Source organism: Argiope bruennichi, chromosome 2 (assembly GCF_947563725.1).
Source record: "Argiope bruennichi chromosome 2, qqArgBrue1.1, whole genome shotgun sequence".
Lineage (NCBI taxonomy): Eukaryota > Metazoa > Arthropoda > Arachnida > Araneae > Araneidae > Argiope > Argiope bruennichi.
In genome coordinates, this window is record NC_079152.1 from 70,038,797 (window position 1) to 70,063,140 (window position 24,344).

A 24,344-nucleotide genomic window follows, 5' to 3' on the forward strand; every position below is an offset into this window, starting at 1 on the left:
AAAAAAAAATATTTTCCCTTTTTTTTTTTTTTTTTTTTTTTTCGTGAAAGAAAAGGTGTTCAAACGAAAACAAATCTTCTGCAGACGAAAGTTGAAACGATGATTAAAGAAATCTGACAGTCAAAGACGGGAAAATAATTGGAGTCCAATACCTTACCCTTCACTCAACGCATTTGTCGTCAAACATTTCATTATCCGGTGCAATTTTAAAGAAATAAAAGCGAAAAAGAAAGAAAGAAAGAAAAAAAACTCACTGGCGACATTTCTGATTTGGATAAGAGGCGAGATGATAATTTTCTCGTCAACTATCGTGGTGTGATTTTACGTCTCGGAGCGAGCGAATGAACCAGAGATTCAAATACGAAAGTAGGGAAATCTTTGTTCAAATACACTTCAAAGGTTAATATTGGTGGATGAATGGGGATTTTTTTTCATTATTGCTTTTAATGGATGTTTTGCTTTCAGATTTGTTTTATGTGGAAGTTGAAGATCGGAGGGCGACATTTTCTTCAAAGGTTCCACTGTTCTTTGAACAGATTTGCAAATATTAGGATAGAGAACTCTGGGAGAAGATTTGATGAAATTGATATGTGTTGCATTAAAGTCACGGATGCAAAGAAACGAAATGGATATGTAAAAAAATTTAAAGTTTTCAGAAATTATTTCGCCTTTGAAGTTCTCTCTATATATAATTTGTTTAAATGTTTAACAACGTGAGGATTTTTTAATTGAGAAAAAAAAATTCTTTCTAATTGCAGTTTTTATATGCAATCAAATGTGTTTTTTCTGACCATAAAAGAAAAAGATACTAAAATATAATGTATGCTTTATTCTAAAAAATTACATAAAATATTCATTGTATAATGTTCAAATTAATCCTCTTATTGATAAGCAAATTATACTATTTATCTTTTTAAATATGAATAAGAACTTATAAATGAAGATTTCATTTTGTTAATAATATTATTGAAATATTTAGTAATATTATCTTCTGACGTTCACATGTTTGCATTGATGTAACTAAGTAATATTGAAATGTTTCACTTGATCAAAATTAAATTAGCCAGATTGGTCTGAGCGAGCAAAAAATTAGAACAGGATTATTACGATTTTACAAACATATTTAAAGATCGAGAAGTGACCAAGCATTTTATAGGAGTGCCATTAAAGCTGCCATTGGTGAATATTAAGGAAGTTCAAATATTAAGGAATTATATTAGATGAAAAGGTATTTATATTTAAATCTTAAATAATTAATAGTGTTAGGAAAATCTATCTAACTGACATGAAGGAATGTTTTACCTTTTCCATGAGGGCTTTGTCATTCCAAATATCCCATAGGGTATCGGATGCTTGTTGATTGTCCACATTTTTATAATCATAAATGTGCGATTTTATTTCGAGAAAAATTTCTAATGTAGGATTTCTAATGTAGGAGAAAAATTTCTAATGTAGGACTAGGGTTAGCCAAAGCTAACCCTAGTCCTTTTGATGCTCTCCGCCATTAATTAAAATTGGTTTCAAAAATTGAAATAATAATTATAAATATTTAGTATTTAGGTACTACCTAAAATTGATGTCAAAAGTACTTACCGATGCACACAAACAATTTGTGTCGGACAAACCATCTATATTTAGAATGTCGAACAACGACATATATCGAATTCTTTTTCTTTCTTCCTTTGAGAAAAATATGGACAATTGTACTTTCTCACCTACTGCATCTCAGCAGGATTTTATTCAATGTATATTATTCCACTAATCGCTTTCTTAACATTTTGTCTTAAAAGAATTTGCACAGAGCCTTATGCCAAGTTTGGTTTCCAAAGCTTCTAAATTACATTATTGTAAAGAATTCATAGTCTAATTACAAAATATATACGCTATATGCTTGGAAATGTCGGAATACCATAATATCCATTCATTTAGGCATCATGTGCTACACTGTGGAAGCCAAAGAACTTGAAAAAGAAAAGAAATTGCTCATTTGCAGAATCAAGTACTTGACTATAAAATTCCCCAATATTTATAAATTTCACATTTTCCTTTGTCCGATCGAAATACCATGCATATCGCATTGTACTGCTGATTCCAAAAGGCTTGAAAACAATGCAAAAGTGCAAAACTATGTTCACCTGAAGAATTTAGAGTTTAATTACAGAAATTCCATCCACAATGAGATTTGAAAATGCCTGTTTTTTCTCCAACTGCATATTTAATTAATATCGTTAAAATTCAATCCTTCTAATTAGAGCCGAAGATCCTCGACTTGATTAACCCCATGTCTTCATCAACTCAACTCGACTTCCGAAATTAGCAGGAATGCCTCCCTCTTATTCTCATTAGAAGGAACAAATATCGCGAGGAATTCGAATGCTTTGATGCTTGAAATGTGGAAGCTTAAATTGTTTATCGGAAAACATCTAAGAATATTTGATTCTTAATTTAAACGAATGCACCAAGATGAAGAATTTCCCTCATCTTAATGTTAATCTGCTTTGCAACCATTTCCATTCATCAGCTTTAATTCCATTTTTAAGACCTGTGCAGAAATCCATGTTTCGCAATGAGTTCTGATAGGCTGAATTGAGAAAAGGTTAAAGGCATTTAAAATCACGTTTCGTATATTTAGATGTTGTTTAGATGATTTTGATGAAGACAAATTATTTGGCGCTAATTTGATCAATGTTGTAAAAAGACGTGTAGAAGTAATTCCACCTTCTTTTAAAGATGCAAAGGATTCCAATGAAAAAAACGTTGATTTTACTTTGTCAAAATACCAGCGGAAAAACATTCATAAAGCCGAATACGATCTTTAATGCTGTATTTAATATTCACAGATAATTATCAAGTTAAAGAATACAATATTTTTTTTTAATATATACTTTATAACTGCAAGCACGTAAATCGTGTTTATATGTATGTAAATATATTTTAGCAATTGCATGACCGAATAGAAAAAACTTCTGAAATTTTAAAGCTTCTATTTATTTCACTACTGTATGCATAATTTACATATAAAGAATAAGTTATAAGAAATATGTCAGTCTACAACGCGATACAAAAGCAGAAGAGCAAACGAGACCAAAATGTTTCTCTTTAATGGTTTTTACTCTGATAGATATCTTTAAAGGAAAACATCTATCCTTCAATCGAAGCGTGAGAACCTACTGAATTCAGCAGTTTTACAGAGTGCGTGCTGAATTAATAAAATAAAGTGGGAATTGGATCAGGAAATTAATATGGGTTAAATTAAGATAAAATTAAGAAATTAATCAAGATTTAAATTATCTTAAGAAGTATAATTATATATATGCATTTAATATAGAAATACTAATGTGCACTCAAGATATTCAAATCTGAAAATTGATTTATTGTTAATTATTGCTTTTAATAATATGTAATTTTAATACTGTATAAGTACTATTAAAAATATTTAAATTGTTACTTTTGAAAGAATTTAGATTAGTTGTCTTGAATTTATAAAAACTACAGTTATTAAAATTTCGCTTATGCGTCTTTTCATTTATCGATACGTCTTTTATGTCAGTGTCTTAAAAGGCGTATAAAACTGTGCTTCACTCTATTCAACAAATTTAGATCAAAAGCTTTAAACCAGATGTTTTTTTTTTTTTTTTTTTCATTATGTAAAATAGAGCATAACCAGTGAAGAAAGTATTAAAGCTCAGAATACTTCAATATCAATAAGATGTTTCTCTAGGGAGTTTTGATTCCTATTTAATTAGTACTGTTCAGACAAATTGTAGAATGTAAAAATTTTTTGAAAATCAGTTATTTATTTATTTTTGAAAGTAGTGTGAATTCAGCAAATATAATTTTTTTGTTTACTGAAATAATCATAAGAGTAAGAAGCTCAATTTTTGTTCATGTGGCATATGGAAAACACGCAATAGTGATTTGATACTGGGACTTACGACGCAATCTTGCATTAAAGTAAAAATCACGATGCTTAATGCAAAACAAAATTTATATAGATGTTAAATGACATGCGCAGCTGCATTTGTCACGACGCAATTGTGACATCATTGCTAGGTAATACAATTTTGCTAGGTAATACAAGATTTGAATTGCTGAATGCTAGGTAATACAAGAATAGCGGTATTTTAAGAAATACAGAAGAATAAGAAGAATTACGATATTATAACGGAAAGGAAAATTCCTGCTATAATCATGGTAGATTTCCGATTAAGTAGATAAAACAGTTGTCTATAGCCAATAGGCTAAAAATGATTTTTTTTTTATTATTAAATTGATCAAAAAAATGATTTTACCCTGTCGTTAAATATATAAATTTGGGAAATATAAAAATTCTATGAATTATATAACATCAGCTGTGTATTAATAGAAAAAAATATTATCAAGTATCTAATCATTACGTTTACCTTGCTATGGAAATATTTATAAAAGCTGAGCATTAGTTTAAAATAATATTATGTATTAACATGGATGCCACACAATTATGAATTATAATAAATAAGAGCGTATACATTTTCATATAAGAATTAAATTAATTTAAAATAAATTATTAGCATAATGATTAAATTTAAAAAATGTGTTGAAATTTGAAATTAAATCGATCAGTTAATTAAAAAGAGGACCGTATAAATATATGCTATCTAATGCTAAAGTTTACTACTGGTAAAAATGGAATTTCAGAATAGTGATTATTAAATTTCATTAGAAAAAGAAACTTCTAATTTGGGTCAGTTGTCGTCGGATCACAATTTATTCATTCGTAAAACATCAATGTGTAGTTTTATTGAAAGAATAAATAATTATTCTTAATCTTAGTTCTATTAAGAATTTAGATTTGTCTATGTGTAGATTTTTCCCACGTACATGGTTGCTATTCAATCGCTTTGACTTTAATTGATAGAGTGAATGAATTTCTTTAAAATAATTGGCAAACAGTCGTTATCTATATCGAAATAACATTCTTTGAAGCGCGAACAGAAATTGCGAAACGGAAAAAATTCCACAATCGTCCACAACTATAATGACTTACTGACCCAGCAATTCCGCGATGAATCCAAATGAGTCTTGAATATAATTTTTTTTCTTTTTGACATAGACTCGAAAAGATTTCCAGTCCAAATTCTCCGAAACCATTCACTTGCAAAGACTATTATTTGCATATCCTCACATTACAGCAACACATCTACTACAATCATTAAAATGAAATGAAAACGCAACCCCAGCAATTCTAACACATCTATTCAGTGGATTTTTCGCAGAATCCCGTGATTCAAAAAAGCCGGAATTTCGTCCAAGACCATTCCCTTTTAGCCGAATGAATGGAAGCGTTTTTTATTTGCTTGCCACCTTATCTCCCCCCCCCTTCCCCGGAGCTGTAAATCAAACAAAAGAGAGTGGGGGAGTAGTGTGGAACACTTCCCCTCCCTGAATATCTAGAGTAGAATCTTTGGTCGGAATCACTTTGTAATCAGCAATGAGGCTGCATAGGCGACAAAAGGAAGACCGTCTAGCTGAGAGGGGTGCTATTAGCCTAACTGTAAAAACAGACAAATGCCTTCCTCTGGTATCTAGCTTTCTACTGTGCCGCTTGTCACCCCCCTTCCCCCTTGTTGTAAATGTCTTCTTCCTGCAGGATCTTTTTTAGTTTCCTTTCGTACAAATGGTTCTCACGATCAAGTTTGTCTCTAATGAGTATAATATTTCGATATGTCTGATAAGTAAAATGGTTGCAGAACAGAGACTCTAAGCAAATTGATTTATGCATGTTAATACGTATTTCAGCATTTGCAATGGAGCGTTGTATTTTTATTTCTGTGAAAATATAAAGAATGAAATTTCATGTTAAATTAAAACATTTTTCAAATTAGAGTAAACATTAATTAATTACAAATTAGAGTAAAATTAAAACATTTTTGCAAATTAGAGTAAAATTAAAACATTTTTGCAAATTAGAATAAACATTTATTAATTGCAAATTAGAGTAAACATTTATTAATTGCAAATTAGAGTAAACATTTATTAATTGCAAATTAGAGTAAACATTTATTAATTGGAAATTAGAGTAAACATTTATTAATTGCAAATTAGAGTAAAATTAAAACATTTTTGCAAATTAGAGTAAAATTAAAACATTTTTGCAAATTAGAATAAACATTTATTAATTGCAAATTAGAGTAAACATTTATTAATTGCAAATTAGAGTAAACATTTATTAATTGGAAATTAGAGTAAACATTTATTAATTGGAAATTAGAGTAAACATTTATTAATTGCAAATTAGAGTAAAATTAAAACATTTTTGCAAATTAGAGTAAACATTTATTAATTGCAAATTAGAGTAAATTTCCTAGTAAAGAAACTAAAATGAGATAAAATTAGAAATTTCGAATAAAACTAATCATTGAAAACAAACATGGAGAATGGAAGTTTCATGTTTGTTGAAATTAAAACATTTTTGCAAATTAGAACAATTTTCCGAATGAGGATAGTAAAAAGAAACTTGGATTGTTTGTATTCTGAGATAGAATAAGAAATTTTGACTAACGCTATTCATTGAAAACAAAATAAATTAGTGGGGTTGTTACCTTTCCGGCTTTGTCACATTCCCTTTATTTTTGTTTGTTTATTTGCTTGAGAATAAAAAAAAGGCGTGAAACAAATACTGCATGACAAAGAAAATGCAAACTCCCTCAATAAAACATGAAATACTCACAAATAAAAGAAAAATCACACAAAGCAACGAACAATTTCATGAAATAAATCATTTAATTTTTTAACATTATTTATTTATTTGAGAATGAACACTAGAGGAAGGGGAAATACACACACAATTTTAGTACTATATAACAAAGAGGACGCGAAAACAACAGCATAACACATTTGTGTGTGTTGGCCTGTAGAGCTCCAACACACAGGCAAATGGACACGCACACTTTCCTCTTTGTTTATTAGCAGAGTTTTAAAACAGATAAGTAGAAAATTAAATTCACAGACAATACAATGTACACATTTTGTATCGATTTTCGTGGTATAATGAAAAGAATCAAATACGTAATTGAGCCTCGTTCTCTCGACGGTTACTCTTCAAAATTTGAAATAGATCTCTGATTTTTGTGTCAAGCTTACATACTAAGCTTCATTTATTTAACTTGTGCTTTTATATTATTATGTTATGTACAAGAACAGATAAATTAACAATCGATTTATCTTTTCATATATTTGAACTAAAATGTGACATAAATTTATAATTTTGATACAAAGCTTGTATTTATTATATTGATTAATAATTACCGGATAAGTGATATTTGTTTAACATTTCAAGCAGCCAGTTGTTCCTTCTATTTTAACGCTTCAAGTAGTTAATAGCTAGCTACAACTATAGTTGAATGTAAGAAAAAAATGTGCCATATGGCTATTTAAATCATTCTGAATATGAACATAATGTATTTAAAAGTAATTAATGAATTTTAGTTTACAACATCACTAATGAATATTTTGTTTAAAGACACGTCATAGTTAATGTTGTTGTGTTGCGACTTATGGCCAATCAGGGCCAAGAATACTACTTAGCTACTCACACGTCACAACCCTTTCAACGGGACGGACTTCATTAATGTATTTCGTTCATTCATCCACAGATCGTAATTTCGACCTGAATCAGAGAATGATTACCTCTGAACCAGTACCCCTAGTGGTATTACTCTTGGCATGGAGGCCATTGTGACCACGACAGATTTATACGTGCGCCAGCCACCACACACACGTAGAGTCTTCGGCCGGCGGGGTGCGAACTCGCAACCCAAGGGATGCGAATCCAACGCCCTACCAACCAGGCTATCCCGGTCCCGCCGTGATTAATACGACCGGTATTTAATTTCGTCGCTTTTTTTTTTCCAACACTAAGGTACAGACAGGAATCACGATATATTTCGGCAATACCTCACTTGTGTTTTGATATATTTAACACTTCAATCAGCCAATAACCAGCTACTACAGTTAAATGTAAGTAAAATATGGCATATGTCCAACTAAATAGCTCTGATTATGAATTTGATGCATTTAAATGATAAATTTTAATATAATTTAGTTTTCAACATTATTAATGAGTGCTTTGTTAATAACACGATTTAGTTAATATAATAGTTATTTAATTTTATCGTTTGTTTTTTTAACCCTAAGGTACGGACAGAAATCATGCTGTATTTCGGTAATACGTCACTTGTATTTTGTTATAAAATATCAACTTGAATTTTTACTTATGATTGATCTCTAGAAAACGATAAATTATTAATTGTATTGGATAGAATTTTTATGAATCTTTGCTTCTATAAAATATTTTTTACTGAAGAATCTTTAGGAAAAATATGAAATATTCTCGATTGTATTATTATATAAAATGTAATTTTAAATTGATGTTGGAAGGATTAATCTTCATTGCTGGATGAAAAGTTAAAATAATTTAATCACAAATGTTTGAATATTATTTTTCGTTTCTTTTCTAACAAACAAGCAATACGTCATTAGTGTAAAATAAATAAATAAAAAAAAAAAATCCACTGAAATTTTTATGAGTTCTCAGTAAAGCTTTGCATCAATCATTGAATAATAATTGCCAAAAAATAACGAATGCTTTAAAATTCCTCTCAAAATTTTACTTTATATTATCTATCATGGCGACTATAAAATTAAGAAACAACTGCTGGTTTTGCTTTTCTTATAACCAGTTCTTTAATCAAAATCAGATGGGAAAAGTATTCAAGTATATTATTGAAAGATTTATATCGTTTACTATGTACAGAATTTTACATTATGCTAGTACTTTAACATGCTATGTTATAAATGTAAAAGATGTAAATCCTTTGTATTGTACTAAAATCCCTTTTTAATCTGAGCATGTAGCATAGTGTAAGTCATTGTTAGTCAGTTTAGAATTCGAAAAATTTCATAGAGAATAGATAAGTAGATTTTTTTTTTTTTTTTTGAATCATGCTTTACATTGAGCAACGATCAAGGGAATAGTTTAGTCAGCAGGTCTGTCTTCACCGAATGGTATTCAATAACTATCATTCAATCTAACCTAATTTACAAACATTTCAGACATTTAAAGGTATCTTCAGAAAAAGATGATTGTAAAATTGAAGTATTAGCTTTTCTAGTGACAGCTCCTGAGTACGGCCCCTAAACTTCCAGATTAGCACCACGGGGACAGGCTCACACACCCAACTTGTTTCCATCATCCTTATCTGCATGCTTTTAAAGTACATGTGATAGCGGAATAAAACCTTAGAAGGTAAAGAAAACTTCTTTTTTTTTAACTTCTGGAGCTTTTACCGTCTAAGATCGCGACAGTCTTCAGCACTTAACCTCCATCCAATACTGACCTTTGTTCGCAAAAATGTTGTACTTAGAGGTGTTAAAGCTCGGCTCGAAGGACAGATTTTTCAAAGCACTGCCATATCACAATGGTTTTCTTCGTCAGCTGAACGTGTGTCCTGCTTTTGAGGTATTTCCTGAAAGAGATAGTAACAGAGAGCGAGGCGAATGACTTAACAAGCGGATCTCCTGCAAAGCGTTCTCATTTCAGTCCCTGACGTGTTAGATATGGTATTTTCCATTTTTGGTGGTTAGTTGCCAGCAGCATGGAGGTGAATTCTAATTTGGATATAGAACTTGCGGATACTTTTTGACAGCAGGATGCATATCATGTTAAGAAACGGAATCCCACTTCTGAATACTTTATTTACCTTTCCTTTTAATTGTCATCTTAGTCTCGTTTGAAGGAAACCGCAAACAAAAAGTGATCGAAAAAATTTCGGAATTTATTGCTAGGTTTTAAACCAAGGTCAGGCAACCCTCAGGGTTATGCTGCGACAAAGGTAACATGCAATTTTTTCGATGGGAAATTACTGTGATGTAATCTGACTCATATAACTTGCTTCTGTCAAAGTATTTTCTTCACTATCATCTGAGGGAAAAATTGAAAATAAATCAAATAAAATCAGCATATTCGAAACAAATATTTCAGACAGTCAGGATTTTCAGACAAAATTGCTGGCAATTTGGACAAAATAATAATATATGTATTTCAATGCATCAAACCAAATAAGACAGGAAGACTAATACACACATACACACACGCGCGCACAAACACACATGCACACAAAATACTAAGTTTCTGTGTCAGTCAATCAGTAATATAAGACAGGGGGAGGTATAAATGCCGAGAGGGCTAGTCTCAGAGGATGTCCTGGAATTGGGTTTTAAAGAGAAATATCATTGCTGGGCGAAAAAATCTTACCCTTCCAGAGAACCACTTGTCCTCACCTTACCACTGCAGTCATAGTTATTTCTACTAACTTTGACTACCACCGTTATTTCCATAACCCAAATTTATCCCAATATGATGACATATAACGCATATAGCTCTATGAAATCAATATCCTTTGGAAACAAAGGCAGTGATTTAGATTCGTCAAAATTGAAATAAGGATTACTAAAGTCCTACTTATACATCATGAAAATAAAATCTATTTATTTAGTAAAAAAATCTGATTTACACATTATAGAAATAAAGCCTATTTATTGATTTAATCTTATATCAATCATAGATTCATGATTTTCTCTGAATAATTCGTAACAGCGCAATCGGTTGTATTGGATTTTATATAACAAAAGAATATTGCTTGCTTAGTATGCATTAAAAAAAGAAATTTGTTTAGTATCTTAATATAAAATTGTATCATTTCTGGATGATAAAAATGCCAGATCTCTTCTGTGTATTTGATTCATTCAATAAGCAATAAACTTAAATTTTAATTAAAGGCCTTTTCTACACATGACTGAAAAATCACTGCCTGTTAAATAGCATCTTTTTTATTCAAGGAAATTTGCCATCATTTTAAACCGAAATATTTAAATTAATTGTAAATATTATTGAATTCGATTATGAGTAAAGGAACTGTCTTTTGCTATCTTCTCCCCGCTGTGCCCATTTGATTGGCGCAGTATAGCCAATAAACCACACAAAACCAACCTCACTGTGCATAACAAAAACATTTTTTCATCAGTAATACAGCAACGAATTTTCGATCTGCTAATAATATCTAAATTAATTACCAGATAACAAAATAAATGTCAAGAGAATATTTGTAAATATTAACAAGAAAATTGGATTTTATAGAAATAAATATTAGTTAGAAAACAAATTCTAATAGTAAAATTCAGCACAATTCTAAAATCTGTTCAAGTTTCATTTATTGCTAGAATTCTATTATATATGTAAATATCATAAAGATTCGCTAACTTGGGAATGAATTATATTTAGAATCCAATTCCACTATTATTACTTATTATTATTTGTATGAAAGTAATCTTGCTCTAATAATAATCTAAAGAAAATAATCTAATTCCTTAGGAGAAAGGAAGAAAAATGGAAAGTTTGGACAAACGAACAATTAGCTTGGATTCCCAAACCAAATTTCAAAGAAATGTCTACAATAGATGGTTCAACCTTTTAAATCATCTCTTCCAGACATCTCCTCGAAGAGATGAGCAATGCATGAATAGATCGTCTTTTAATTTCCCGAGTTTTCAAGAGATCTCGTCTTGGTGGGTTAATAACAAGTATTTGCGGGATACGTATCAGATTATAGCATTAGGGTCTGCAGTCTCCTTTGTTGCAATAGAAGCCAGCTTCACCTGTTTACCCAACAAAGCTATTTTACTGTGAGGTATGGGACGTGGACCCTATTGCCTCACCACAAAAGAAGTCTTCCCGCTCAAAGGACGATTCTTCTTTCGGGCCATCCACCCTTATTTCTCTTTTGAAATCCCTCTCAGACTAAATGGGCCCTCCCCCCTGGTTGCCCCCGCGCTCACTCAACAGACAGAGATAAAACATTAAGAAAAAACTAATAAAAACCCGAGGGAGAGGAGGAAAGGTCTCGTATATATTGCAATTTCCCGTTGAAAGTGTGCGACGGGAACAATCCACAGCCCTGGTCATAAAATTATATGAGCCTCGACTCCAGGCCTGCTATCGCCTATAAGGCCGTTTGACCTTGACTTGTTTATCCCTGAGGTCAAATGGTTTTCTCGACGGTGCTGCAGCATCCGGGGTTCTTTTTTTAGTGGTCGGGGGAGAGAGACTTGTCTTTTTGCATTTTGCAGTGAGTCATGTGCTGTTACAGCGGACTTAAAAAAATTTCCCCTTATTTTACGCACTGTTTCGTCTTGATAAGTGAAGGGAGTTGAGCTGTATAGCATGTTATCATCTGGTCTCTACCGAGATGGAAGCTACCGAACATAAAACGCGGCAAAGATGCTGAAAGAGGCTATCTGTTTACAAATCCTCCCTTGAAAGCTTTCGCGTCGGTTGCTGGAAGCGACCCGATGAGGGTAAGCAGTTTTCGTCGAAGGCGCCGAAACATTGCATCACTGGACAAACTTATGATGCTTTATTGCTTATTTTGACAGAAAACAATGAGTTATGGCCACCAAACAAAGTTGCTTTCTGTTGAGATCAATAAAGCTATCTTGATCAAAGTCCGAACAAACGCTTTTGAAACAAAAAAAGTGCCAAATACGTAAAGATCGCAATCCGTGATAATACAGTAACACTAGTTTAAAGTGAGAAGCTAATACCGAAACACAACACAAAGCACTAATTTATTATCTACAAGATAAAACATGACTCTGAGATTAAGAGGCACAATCCGGAATAAGGAACAGGAATAATCTCTATATCATGGAAACTAGAAGTTTTTGACGAAAATTATTAGCTTTATCTTTTATTTGTACTTGATCCCATTTTCCTACCTAAGAATGACAAATAATAATATTTATTTTTGGTAAAAAAAAGTATTGCGAAAAATTCTTCAAACAAATTATGACGACTTAAGTGTAGACAATTAATAATGACAAAGAGACAAGAATATCTTAATTCTAGTTTGATTACCGCAACACCAACGTCGTGATGTTTCGGTGTTCCGCGGTGTGACAAAGTGGTCTCAAGTACTTCTGCATCATAAATTGGAATAATTACTTTAATTTGTAAGTTTAGGGAAAGATTAAAATTAATTGACGTAGTTTATACGAGCGCATAATGCTCTAACGTCATGCAATTTGGTATAAATGTTAGGTTAGAACTTTTAAGATGTAATTATTAATATAAAATAATATTTAGATTATTTATTGAGTAAATAGAACTTTAATAGAATCACGTTGCACGTGCCTTTTACTATGGGAACTGATTTAACTATTTAAAACTATTTATTTTCGAAAAAAATCCAGAAAATTTCAAGCGCGTAGCTCATCGTAGCTATATAAAGCCAGAACAGGAATAATTTTGAGATTTTAATCCACCAGATCGGTAACAGAGTTAGTGAATTCTCAGCCTTTATACTGCCTAGAAATTAATATATCTGTTGTCGATTGCAGCTCTGGGTTTTTTCCCTGAGCTGGGCACAGCCGAATTATATGCTGACCTCTGAAGTAACTCGTTATGAATCGTTCTCGTTAACTTAGAACTTAATTCGTTAGAACTCGTTAGAACTTAATTCTAGCTTGATTATGAAAAACCTTTCTCTTTTCTAAGAAACTTACAGAATTCCATACCTATTGGTCGGTGATATTCTAAGTAAATTATCTTCAAGAAATATTTAACCGTAATTATCTTAAATTATGCAAACATAATATTCAACGAAGTAAGTAAATTATCTTCAGTCAAAATATCATTATCTCGAAGGGACTTTAAAAATCCTAGATAGAATAAAATATTTAAATATGGAAACTCAAAACAAAATCAGAATTTAAGAGAAGACAAACATAAATTTTCTTTGTTTTCTCTTCTTTAAAATGCATATAAAAATTAATTATTTGATATTTATTTACTATTATTATTTTAAAAATCTCAGCCTACCAATGCTGCCTATGGAACATAAACATGAAATATTTTTTTCATTTTTATGTTCAGCTTTTTCAATGTCGATAAAAACTTGTAAATGATAAATACATGCAAAATCTTTCATAATGAGAAGAATTATTTATTAAAAGAAAATGAATCTGGAAACTTTCTAGTGCGATTGTTGTAACTTGTAATTAAATATTGAAACATTCAATTAACAAGTCACATTAATGGCTCTTGGAGCAATAATATAATTACTGTAATTCAACTTTTTAAAAATAATAATGTTTTGCTGTAAATCTTGCTTCTTTTACCAGTCATTCTTAATTTATTGCATTTGACGTTCAGCAGTTTTTAATCTTTCTTTTTTAAATACTTGAGCTAGTCTGATTTTCCTAAAACCATGATTATACAATCATTTTTAACTAATCCAGTCATCATTCAGCTGTTAATGGATGCTCCTGAACGAGGAATCGAATCGTATGACTGAAGTAACAATGACTTCTGTCACTTTTTTTATATAGCGCTGTCGATCAGTTTAGCTGCATATGTAAAATATTTTTAAATCGAGAAATATTGTCAATTCAAAGTTCACAAAGACTAATGTGCTGTACTATAAATACAATGACTATCAAATTATTTCTTAATGACATCGTTTTAATAATATATTCAATAGTATGATATTGTCAATTTAAAAATTTACAGAGACTAATGTGTTCTATAAATGCATTGACTATCAAATTATTTCTTAGTGGCGGCGTTTTAATAACATATAGCAACAACAATAACAATAGAATAACAACCTAATTATTTTTACGCATTTGTAATTGTGTATCATTTTTAATAATAAAAAAAAGGAAGAAAGAAATATTAAAAGATTATTTATAATATAATATCTGTAGAACTGTTTTTGCATCACATATATCTATTCTGAAAAGTTCCAAGGCTATTCATAATTCACATATCCATTATCTAACATTTTACTTGCTGTAAAAGGACACTGTGAGAAAAATATAGAAATTTCTGTCTGTAGTTGCAGATAACCATAAAAAAAAAGCTTATTCTTTCCCATTTGTTATCTCTGTTCCATGCTATCAGCATATCAGAACTCAACGAGTGGGCACCAGCGATCAAATTGCAGCCATCAATCAATTAGTTGGTCTTTTGCATGCATGAGAAAACCCCTAGCAACACTCCCAGAAACTTCCCCCCTTTTTTTCCCCTGAAACGAACTCATTTCCTGAAGCTGTCTAGCACCAGCCCAGCACATTCTTACCAATTCACACCAGGGCCATAAAACTCAGAAAGAAGCTCGATGCGGTTTCCAGAGAACATGCCTGGCAAACTTTCCAAGGGGCAAAGTAAGCAATAGATTTGTTCTGGGTGGTCCTTGTAGTTGTTCTGATATTTGAATTGGGGTGAAATAAATCCCATGAAAGAATAAGTTTAGTGCTTGTGCATTTATTTAATGTAAATGGCAAATATAAAATTTTATCTGTTCAGCTCATTCTTGCTGTTGGGTGTGTTACTTATTTGGATTTTTACTGTCAAGTTCTTTTGTATAACGACTTTTTTTCCACCTGTCATTTATATTTGAGTATAAAGAGATAACTTAAACCGGACTAAATAGTGGATGTTGTCGTGTGTTTTGACGTCTTACTAAATGACCTTGAAATTTCTTTTTCTTTTCTGTGGATCACCCATTTTCCACAAATCCTACAACAATATTTGGCGCAGTTTAATCAAAAATGGTTCTTGCGCCAATAAACTCCATCAACCAACCAACCTACAACAATAAATAATGTAATAGTGAGTTTTATCAGAGTTAGTATGAGTTATTATTGAGTTTTATCAGAATATAATCAATCTGCGATAAAATGCAATGCTTGTTTAAATTTATGACTAAAGTTACAAGCACGCATAGCATAAGCAATCTTTTTCTGAGCTATTTAGTCATGTGTTTTCAGATTACTGAGAGCTTTCATCTGTATCAAGACTCTTGGCAATCATGCAATCTGTGCTACTTTCTGGTATTTTGAAAATTTCTATCATAAATTGAATTGAATTTCTTAAAAAATTTACTCTGACATTTTTATAAATGTCATAAATTTCAAAGATGCGAAGTTCCTAACATATTTTTACTTTCTAGAATGCGAAATATACAATATATTGTATTGATCGAAAATTCGAAATCGAATACTTGATGAATATTATATTTCAAAACTCCTTGAATCCGTGAAACACGTTTTCGGAATTATGTGTATTTATCTGTTTGTGAAAGCGATAAGTTGAATACTCTCTGAATTAGACAGTTGAAATTCGGTATTGGATTTAAAACCAAATTTGTAGATTTCATCAAATTTTGATGCAAATCCATTCTGAAAAAGTCTGAATCAGTGCAAGCGAACACGATAATTACAAAGCATCTAAAGCTAGATAGATAAAATTTAGTGCACAGGTTTACTATCGAAAATGTAGATTCGTTTAAATTTGGAATAGATTCGTTAAAGGATTGGCCATCTGTCAGTTTCTCAATCATGTAAATGTAATTACTCAAAAGCGCAATGACTAAAACAAATGAAATTTGGCATGAGATCTTGTGGTTATAATTATAGTTCTGTGTCAAATTTTGGGTTCAATCAGTCGACAAAAAGGCGTACCGAGTTAATACATAAGTACCGACTTTCTAATACTTATGTATTAACCTCCAATGATTAATCACATAAGAAAGCCAAGGATCGCTTACTACATTACGCCAAAGATTGATATTTCTTAAATAATATTCGCCAATGTGAAACAAGTAACGAGCCAACTGCATGTAGCACACTCGTTCCAATTACAAAAACATCACATAGTACTTCCTTTCAACCAAATTTATTAAAATGTTGGGATATAAATTGAAACCAGATATATGTAAATTAGTAGATATGTTTTAAATAACAAATTTCTTTATTTTTGAAATAATTTTAATGGATAAAATGTCATTATAATTCATTCATTTTAAAAGATTCTGTTCCAGAATAAATTTCGAGCAATTTATTTGCGTCGAATTGTGGCAAAAATGGCTGTTTTTAATAAACAATTTATAATATGAAATGCTTTTATTTGATTAGTAGGAGGAGTAAAATTTTCCTGAAAATTATACTCGATTTCTTAAAACAATAAAGTTTCTTTTTTTTTTTTTTTTTTTTTTTTGTAAATCCAAATCCTTCGCTTAAAAATCTAATCACTAATCCTTCTAATTGATTTTAAAACAAGTACGAAATGAAATATATCAAAAACATGTAAATGCTACGGATGAGAAATTGACAATAATTCATCTACAAAAATGAAAATACCTGAAAAAAATTTTTGTTTATAGAAATGACTAAATGTGTTTAAATTAGCGACCAATGTTTTGAAGATTGTTACATTACCATTAATTTTCAATGCTAATAAGCCATATTATACAGCCCCCCCCCCCAACCTTCTTGCGGGGTATTAAGTCATTGTATCAAAAGATGATAATCACCATCTGTAGAATGACAGCACCTTACTGATTGAATCCAGTCATTATTTCGTCCATCTTACCTCTACTTCCAGGTAATTACACTATAAATTTGCTGCCCCATAATTACTAATTAGAGTGGCAGGAAATTGATTTATGTTTTCCCACGCTCTTAGTGTTGTATTTATTTCTTTATGCAGACCTAGGAAGTGCACTGAGGTTACTACAGACTTCTTGTTACCTTGAATAGGACTCCTGAATCTAATGACATTTCCGTATAGAGATAATTCTGCTCAATATTTTCATTTAGGCATATAATTAGTCATTATTAAAAGAACCATACCAACTCAGGAGTAATGCTGTAGAAGATTTTTGTTTAAAAACTGAAGACTTGTTTCTGTTAAATATAAATTACTACAATAAAAAAACCACGGACATTGAAATTTCTGTATTATTGATAGCACCAAATAAACAAGATTTAACGCTTATTTATTTGTAATTAACATAGGAGGGCGAGAAGGCACATAGAGAGTTGAACAAGGGAGAATATAGAGGCTTTGGACAGAAATTTAGAGCCGGAGTAGGCCGGACAGCATCTCAAGGATCGAAGGCCACGCCTACCTCAGAAACATCACTTGACCCCAACGGGACAATGGCAAACGTTTGTCTCATAAGGCAATTAACTCAACTTCGTGTGAACGCTGCTTGAAAAGGATGAGAACGAAAAACATTTGTTGTTTATCAGGAGCTAATTACTCCCACTTCACCAGCTGAGATTTATTTTAAAATTTGTCCCAAGTGATGATTATCTTCCTTTCAGAAGAGCACTTATTTTGAACAGCATAAATGACTTCTAATAAGAGAGAAATAGAGATAATCTGAAATAATATATTGTGACCAGGATGTGCTTTTTTCGAACTTATATTGAAGCAAAAGGGATGGAACGAATTGGATAATAAAAGAAAAGGCAGTGGCATACCGAGAATAAGAGGCGCACGGCGAATAATATGATTTTTATGATCTCATTCTCATATTTTGCTTTAAAAAGCGACTTATTATTTCAGCTTCTTACCGCCATTTAGGAAATGCGCACCAGGCATATATCCCTTTTCAACACAAGGGGGAGGGGGAAGGAGGTGATGCAAAAAAATGTTCCAATTTCTGATCTTTTCTACCCCCTGGCGCATTTAACTGTCATAGAAAACATAGTGGAGTTGTTCAGATCCAGCGGGAAACATTAAAAAAAATTTTTACAGCAGAAACAGACTACAAGATGTTATTAGGAAAGGTCTAATTAAAAAAATAAAAAAAAAATAAATAAAAAACAATCTTCTTCTATGTTCGATTACCCAGGTTTCTTCTGTGAAATGTGAAATCTTGTAAAGAAAAAAATAAAATAAAACTTTTGAAAGAATTATTGTTATCCTAACTTTATTGCTCAATAGATTATGCGATATGAAATCTAATTCGCGCCTTGTATGCAAGAAAAGCAACATAGTTTACAACTATTTTTTAAAGTTTATTATCATATTATATTTTTGAGTCTTAAATGATTCTTACCTCAACAGTGCCAATCTTGTGGGCTTTTCCGAAAATTCAACAGAAAAAGGGCGAAAAGAAATTCACCAAAGAGTAATTATTAAAAATATTTACTCTTTTAAAAATTTATAAAAAATTGTGTTCGTTTACTGATAAGATAAAATAATCTTGAAGAATATTTAGAAAAAAAAAAAAAAAAAAAAAAACAGAGTGCACGCGCATGTGTATATGTGTGTGGGGGTATAATGCTATAACATTTAGTTGCATTTCAATCCAAGTATAACAAAGACAGCTATTTACCTCACGTTGATTCCGACAATAACCCACATATGCACTATTCATTTAAAAAAATCGATTAAGAAATCTTTATAAACAATTCTCATCAATTTCAAAGATGAGTTTAAATAATTTATCTTCCCCTCTATGCAATTCATATAATTAGTTGATAACATAACATGGTGCCTTCGGGCGTTACAGACAGTGAACGTTTTAATTGTTCTTGTTTTCGCACTTAAGGGGGATAGTTTTTTTTCAATTTGATCAAAGCATCCATGTTCTAAGCAAGAATTGCTATTCTTACGCTAAATAAAAGCGAAAGTACACTTGTAAGCAAGTTTAATTAATTAACACAAACAAAAAAATGTATCTACCGATTCTCCTTTCTATTATTTCCGAAAACCTGAATTTTATTTTCCTCCTCGGTCTGTCATGCTCTTCTCCGCGTCTTCACGTATGGTCAACAAAAGTGAAAGAACGGCGGCCTCCCATTGGTTAAGAGTTAGATTCCCCGGAGGGCGCTGGTTCCTGCGCGCATCACCTTCTACTCAGTGGGATTACCTCAATTGGCACCTTATTGCTGCTGCCAATAGATAAATTATCTCGCCGATTCTATCAGTTTATCTGTTTGTTGCGATTCGTTTGAGCGAATTTCACGGTTCAGACAGCTCTGCGAGACTTTTCCAGTTTAATTAAAGATGAATGTTGTGATTCAAAGTGATGCCGATGTAAAATAATAATGGAAAAAATATAAATAAATATGTGGAAATGAATAAGCAATGAAATCTATCACGAATGCATCGTTTTAAATAATATTTCTTTCCTCGAAAAGCAACATGGCGTAAATTCCGATGATAATGTGTTTTAAAAATCATCACGCGTTAATGCATAACTTAGTTTCATTCCAAAATATCGTTGTGGGTCATCGACGATGAATATGACATATACATTCTGAATGAAAATGGATTTAAAATGAAATATATAAATAGTTGAAATATGTCGATTAACAATTAAAATGCCCAGTAAAATTAATGAATTACAAATTAAAATGTTTTTGGAATAAGTACGATAATATTATATCAACATTTCCTTCAGTTATTCAGGGTTATAAATAGTGTTTTCTTTTACAGTTTTAGCATAATTTAAAAGATTTTTTTTTTAAATCGATCCTCAAAAATAGAATAGAATGAAATATTCTTTCGGATGTTAATATGAAAAGAAATTTATCATAAATCAAAAACAAAATGGAATTTAAAAAATTGTTGTTATGTTAATAAGCATAGGAAGCATGTATAAGAAAGAATTTTGATATTCAGTTTCTGATTTTTCTTCTTTTTTTTCTTTGCCATTACTAGGATACCAATAAATTATTCGTTTTCAGTTGTATTTTACCCAGACTCCCTACGGTTTCAGAGGTTGCAAAATAATTTCTAATAAAATATTCCACTTGATTAGTTTTTATTACCATGTGAGAACATGATATTGTTTTTCTTAGGGGGCTTTGAAGCTCGAAATCGCGTAGGTAATGAATAAAGCATAGATGGCAATTTTCATCATCTTTTAATCGCATATATTTTTTTACCTGCTTTTACCAGTATTGCATTATTATTATGTATGCTTCTTTGAAAGCAGATGCGTTTTAAAAAGGTCGACCTGCTTTTACTAGTATTGCTTTATTATTACTTCATGCTTCTTTGACAGCAGATGCGTTTTTAAAAGGTCGATTTGCTTTTACCAGTATTGCTTTATTATTACTTCATGCTTCTTTGACAGCAGATGCGTTTTTAAAAGGTTGACGTAGAACTATGACATCATAGGTGTTATTTCATCACAAAATCGATCGAGCTCCAAAATTTTGTTTAAAATCTAGAAAAATTAAAAATGAAAGTTTAAAAAAATTATCATTATATATATATATATATATATATATATATATATATATATATATATATATATATATATATATGTAGGGATAGAGATAGATAGAGAAGTCTCATGATTGTTTCAAACCGGTTTAAACTGGTTAATGACTTAAATTAATAAAGACAAATAATGACTTAAAAATAATAATATTCTCACATGATAACTTGAAATTTGCGATCGTAGATTTCATTTTTTTTTAATCTTTTATTTTAGTAGTTCGAGGAAAGGATGAAAACACATCAGTTTTCTAATATTTATGGCACATAAAATTCAAAATAATTTAATATAAAAAAGTTATGTTTTATTATATAATTTTTTTAACAAAAATACGAAATTTTTTTGTGTATGGTATTATTTCTTATCTTAATTACAGATGTAAAGAAATTAATTTCATTTCCCATTACTTTTTGAAAAGCAAAACATAATGAATTAATTGCTATCAAATATTATATAAAATTCTATAAAACAGCAATATGTAGCAATGTGTAGAATTAGAATCCGAAATTAAAAGAATTCTACCGCTTTATTTACGTAATTTTTTTTTGTCCACTTGTTGCATTTCACAGTTCGAAGACTTTCTTTCCGAACCTGTTTGGCATCAAAAAGACGGGATTTGGCGAAAAATGATTTCGCCTTCACTAGAGAAAGCTCGTCATTGGGGAACTCTTGGCAAACCTGTAACCTCTTGCTTTCAGTCCAAACGAAACCCGTCATACGAGTAGACACGCTGGCTTCTCTGTCTTCGTAGAGCTTTGGACCTGGCCGTGTGGCATCAAATTGTCCGAAAAATAGTAAATTTATTGGCCAGAAATTAAAAAAAAACTTTGTTAATCATTCAACTTGATTCATTAAATCAGTGAATTCTGGAAAACGTGATGTGGACGAACGATTCTGAAAAACGGTAGTTCTAACTCCGGTTCACTTGTCACTTGGTTTGCTGGATCGTACCGCTGGAAAACATGCAATGGATTATACTTGCTGCATCTTGCCTCCTGGCTGTTTTGGAGTGTATGCCAGTGGCGGTGTCCACGGCTAGACTTGCAGATATTTACTGGAACTCTTCGAATCCTATGTAAGTGCCTTTTTTTTTTTCAGGAACATTCATTCAAAAATATGTGTTGACAAATACCTGGGATTTTACCTGTTTGATTGATTTTTTACGAAACTTCATCTTTGCGAGTAAAGCAACAGGTTGTTAGTGATAAATTGTGCGTCCAGAAGTTTTGTTTTCCAAATTTCTTCTTTTTAAAGAATTTTGTTTTTTTCTTGGATTAACACGTTGGTGTTGCATTTAAACTTGTTTTCGTAACATCGGATGCGTTTTTAATTGCACTGCTTTTCTTATGTTTGTAAAATTTCCTCCCGATCCATAATTTGCTTTCCTTTTTTATTATGAAGCAATTTTAAAGGAAAAAAATTCGACCAGTGATGAAATGTGCATTGTTATTTACGTTCTTAATTATGTCGTTATATTACGTAAATGTAATATAACCTCTTAATCCTATAAATAGTTAATAAAATGTATTTCATAATAATAAAATAGTTATGATTTATGTTGTCAGTAATTCTTGGCCTAGATCGTATAACAAGATCGTATAACCTTATTTTGCAAACACAAAAGCTAGAAAATTTTATTTCCCTATTTAGATTTATCCTATTATAAATATCATTAAAAAAGTAAACACTCATCTTATTCTTTATTTTGTGTACAAAATTGCGGGAAAATTTTATTTCATAATTAAAACTTTATTTTATTTTAAATGTAATTAAAAAAGTAAGCACTCATTTCGTAATTTTTTCCAAATTTATTCTTAATTTGGTGTATATAAGTGAAATATAATATGTATGTATGTAATTTATTCTTATTTTGATGTATTCAAAATTTCCCGCATAATATATTATTATTCATCCCCTTTATCTTCTTTATTTGTAAAATTCTTATCCTTTTCTGCATTTTTAGTGAAGAAATTTTTGTAATATTTTGGCTTACATGGTATTTAAAAATATTTAGGAAATTTAATATTCTAAATGATTACTTTTTCTGCTATTAGACTATTTTCAAATATCTTTTTAATTGCTTAAATATATCCACTCGTAACAATTTATATAAAATCTGATCTAAAATTATCATTAAATTAACATTATTAAGAGCCTGGAATTAGAAAGAATGAGAAAGTTTAAATTTTAGTGCAGTAGCTGACTTTACCAAAAGTTATTCCAAAGATAAATCTAGAGTTTATAAAAAGAATGGCTAGTTGTCAAAAATAAAGAAAGAAAAGAAGAATCAGTGATGCATTCTAGATTTTCCTGCTTCCACAGGAATGTTTTGCAAACAAATGACAAAACTCTTTAAAGGATACCATAACAAAAGTTTGAAAATATAAATTTTTTATTTAGTTTATATACTGTTACCATTATTTTAAACAAAAGTTATTATATCTTGGAATTTATTTAAGTTGTAAAGATGTAATCTATATCTTTAAAGATTTACTTTTTTAATATACGGATATAATGTATCTAGTTGAGTTTTAGTATAAGAGTTGTTAAAAAAAAAAACCATTGTTTTTAAAATGAACACAAAAATTTTCAAATATGATTTTTCACTACATTATTTTTTATATATCATATCTGTATATAATATATTTCTATTGATTCTACCATATTTTATAAGTAAACTTGAATTGGTTTAAATTAATATTCTTTTTATCATGTTTTATCAGAACTAAAATGTATGTATTTGTTTGTATGTTGGCAACATTTGAAAAAAAAATATCTCCACATTTAGAATACTGGAATAGCTATTATAAAATTTTGACAATTCTTATCCATTTAAGATCATTTCTAAGGGCAGAAATAAACAGCATCTCAATAATTGGCTTCGAATTCTCAGAAATCTGATCTATCTGAAATCTGTTCACTATGTCCTCTTTTATGTAAAATCCCTCTTCTGGATGTATGAATATATCCTTTTCCAAGATTAGAAGCATGTGAATACACTCCCATCCCTTTCCTTGTATAATGTGGGCAGCCCTTTTCTGATTTGAACAAAGAGAGCGGATAGCTGCCTTTCATTGTTGTTGGACAAATAAATTGTTTGAATTCAAAGTATCCCCATTTGGGCTGATCCCTTAAGTTTGTGACTGCTTTTATATGCAAAAGTTTACAAATATTCTCTAATGAATATCATTAGAGACTTTCATTTGCTATATTTGGTGAAAG

The 24,344-nt window shown here is 30.6% G+C and overlaps 1 protein-coding gene across 2 annotated transcripts in view; it reads left to right on the forward strand.

Annotated features, from left to right (window-relative positions):
* Positions 1-24,344, forward strand: part of LOC129961601 (ephrin-B2a-like) — a 537,603-nt gene that overhangs the window by 382,023 nt on the left and 131,236 nt on the right. Inside the window, exon 1 of one of the 2 annotated variants that reach the window (XM_056075107.1) lies at positions 21,816-22,197. The exons of the other annotated variant lie outside the window; for it this stretch is intronic. Within the exon in view, the coding sequence (XP_055931082.1) occupies positions 22,085-22,197 (113 nt within the window). The 5' untranslated portion in view covers positions 21,816-22,084. Of the gene's footprint in view, positions 1-21,815; positions 22,198-24,344 lie in introns of those variants that run through there. 2 annotated transcript variants of the gene reach the window in all.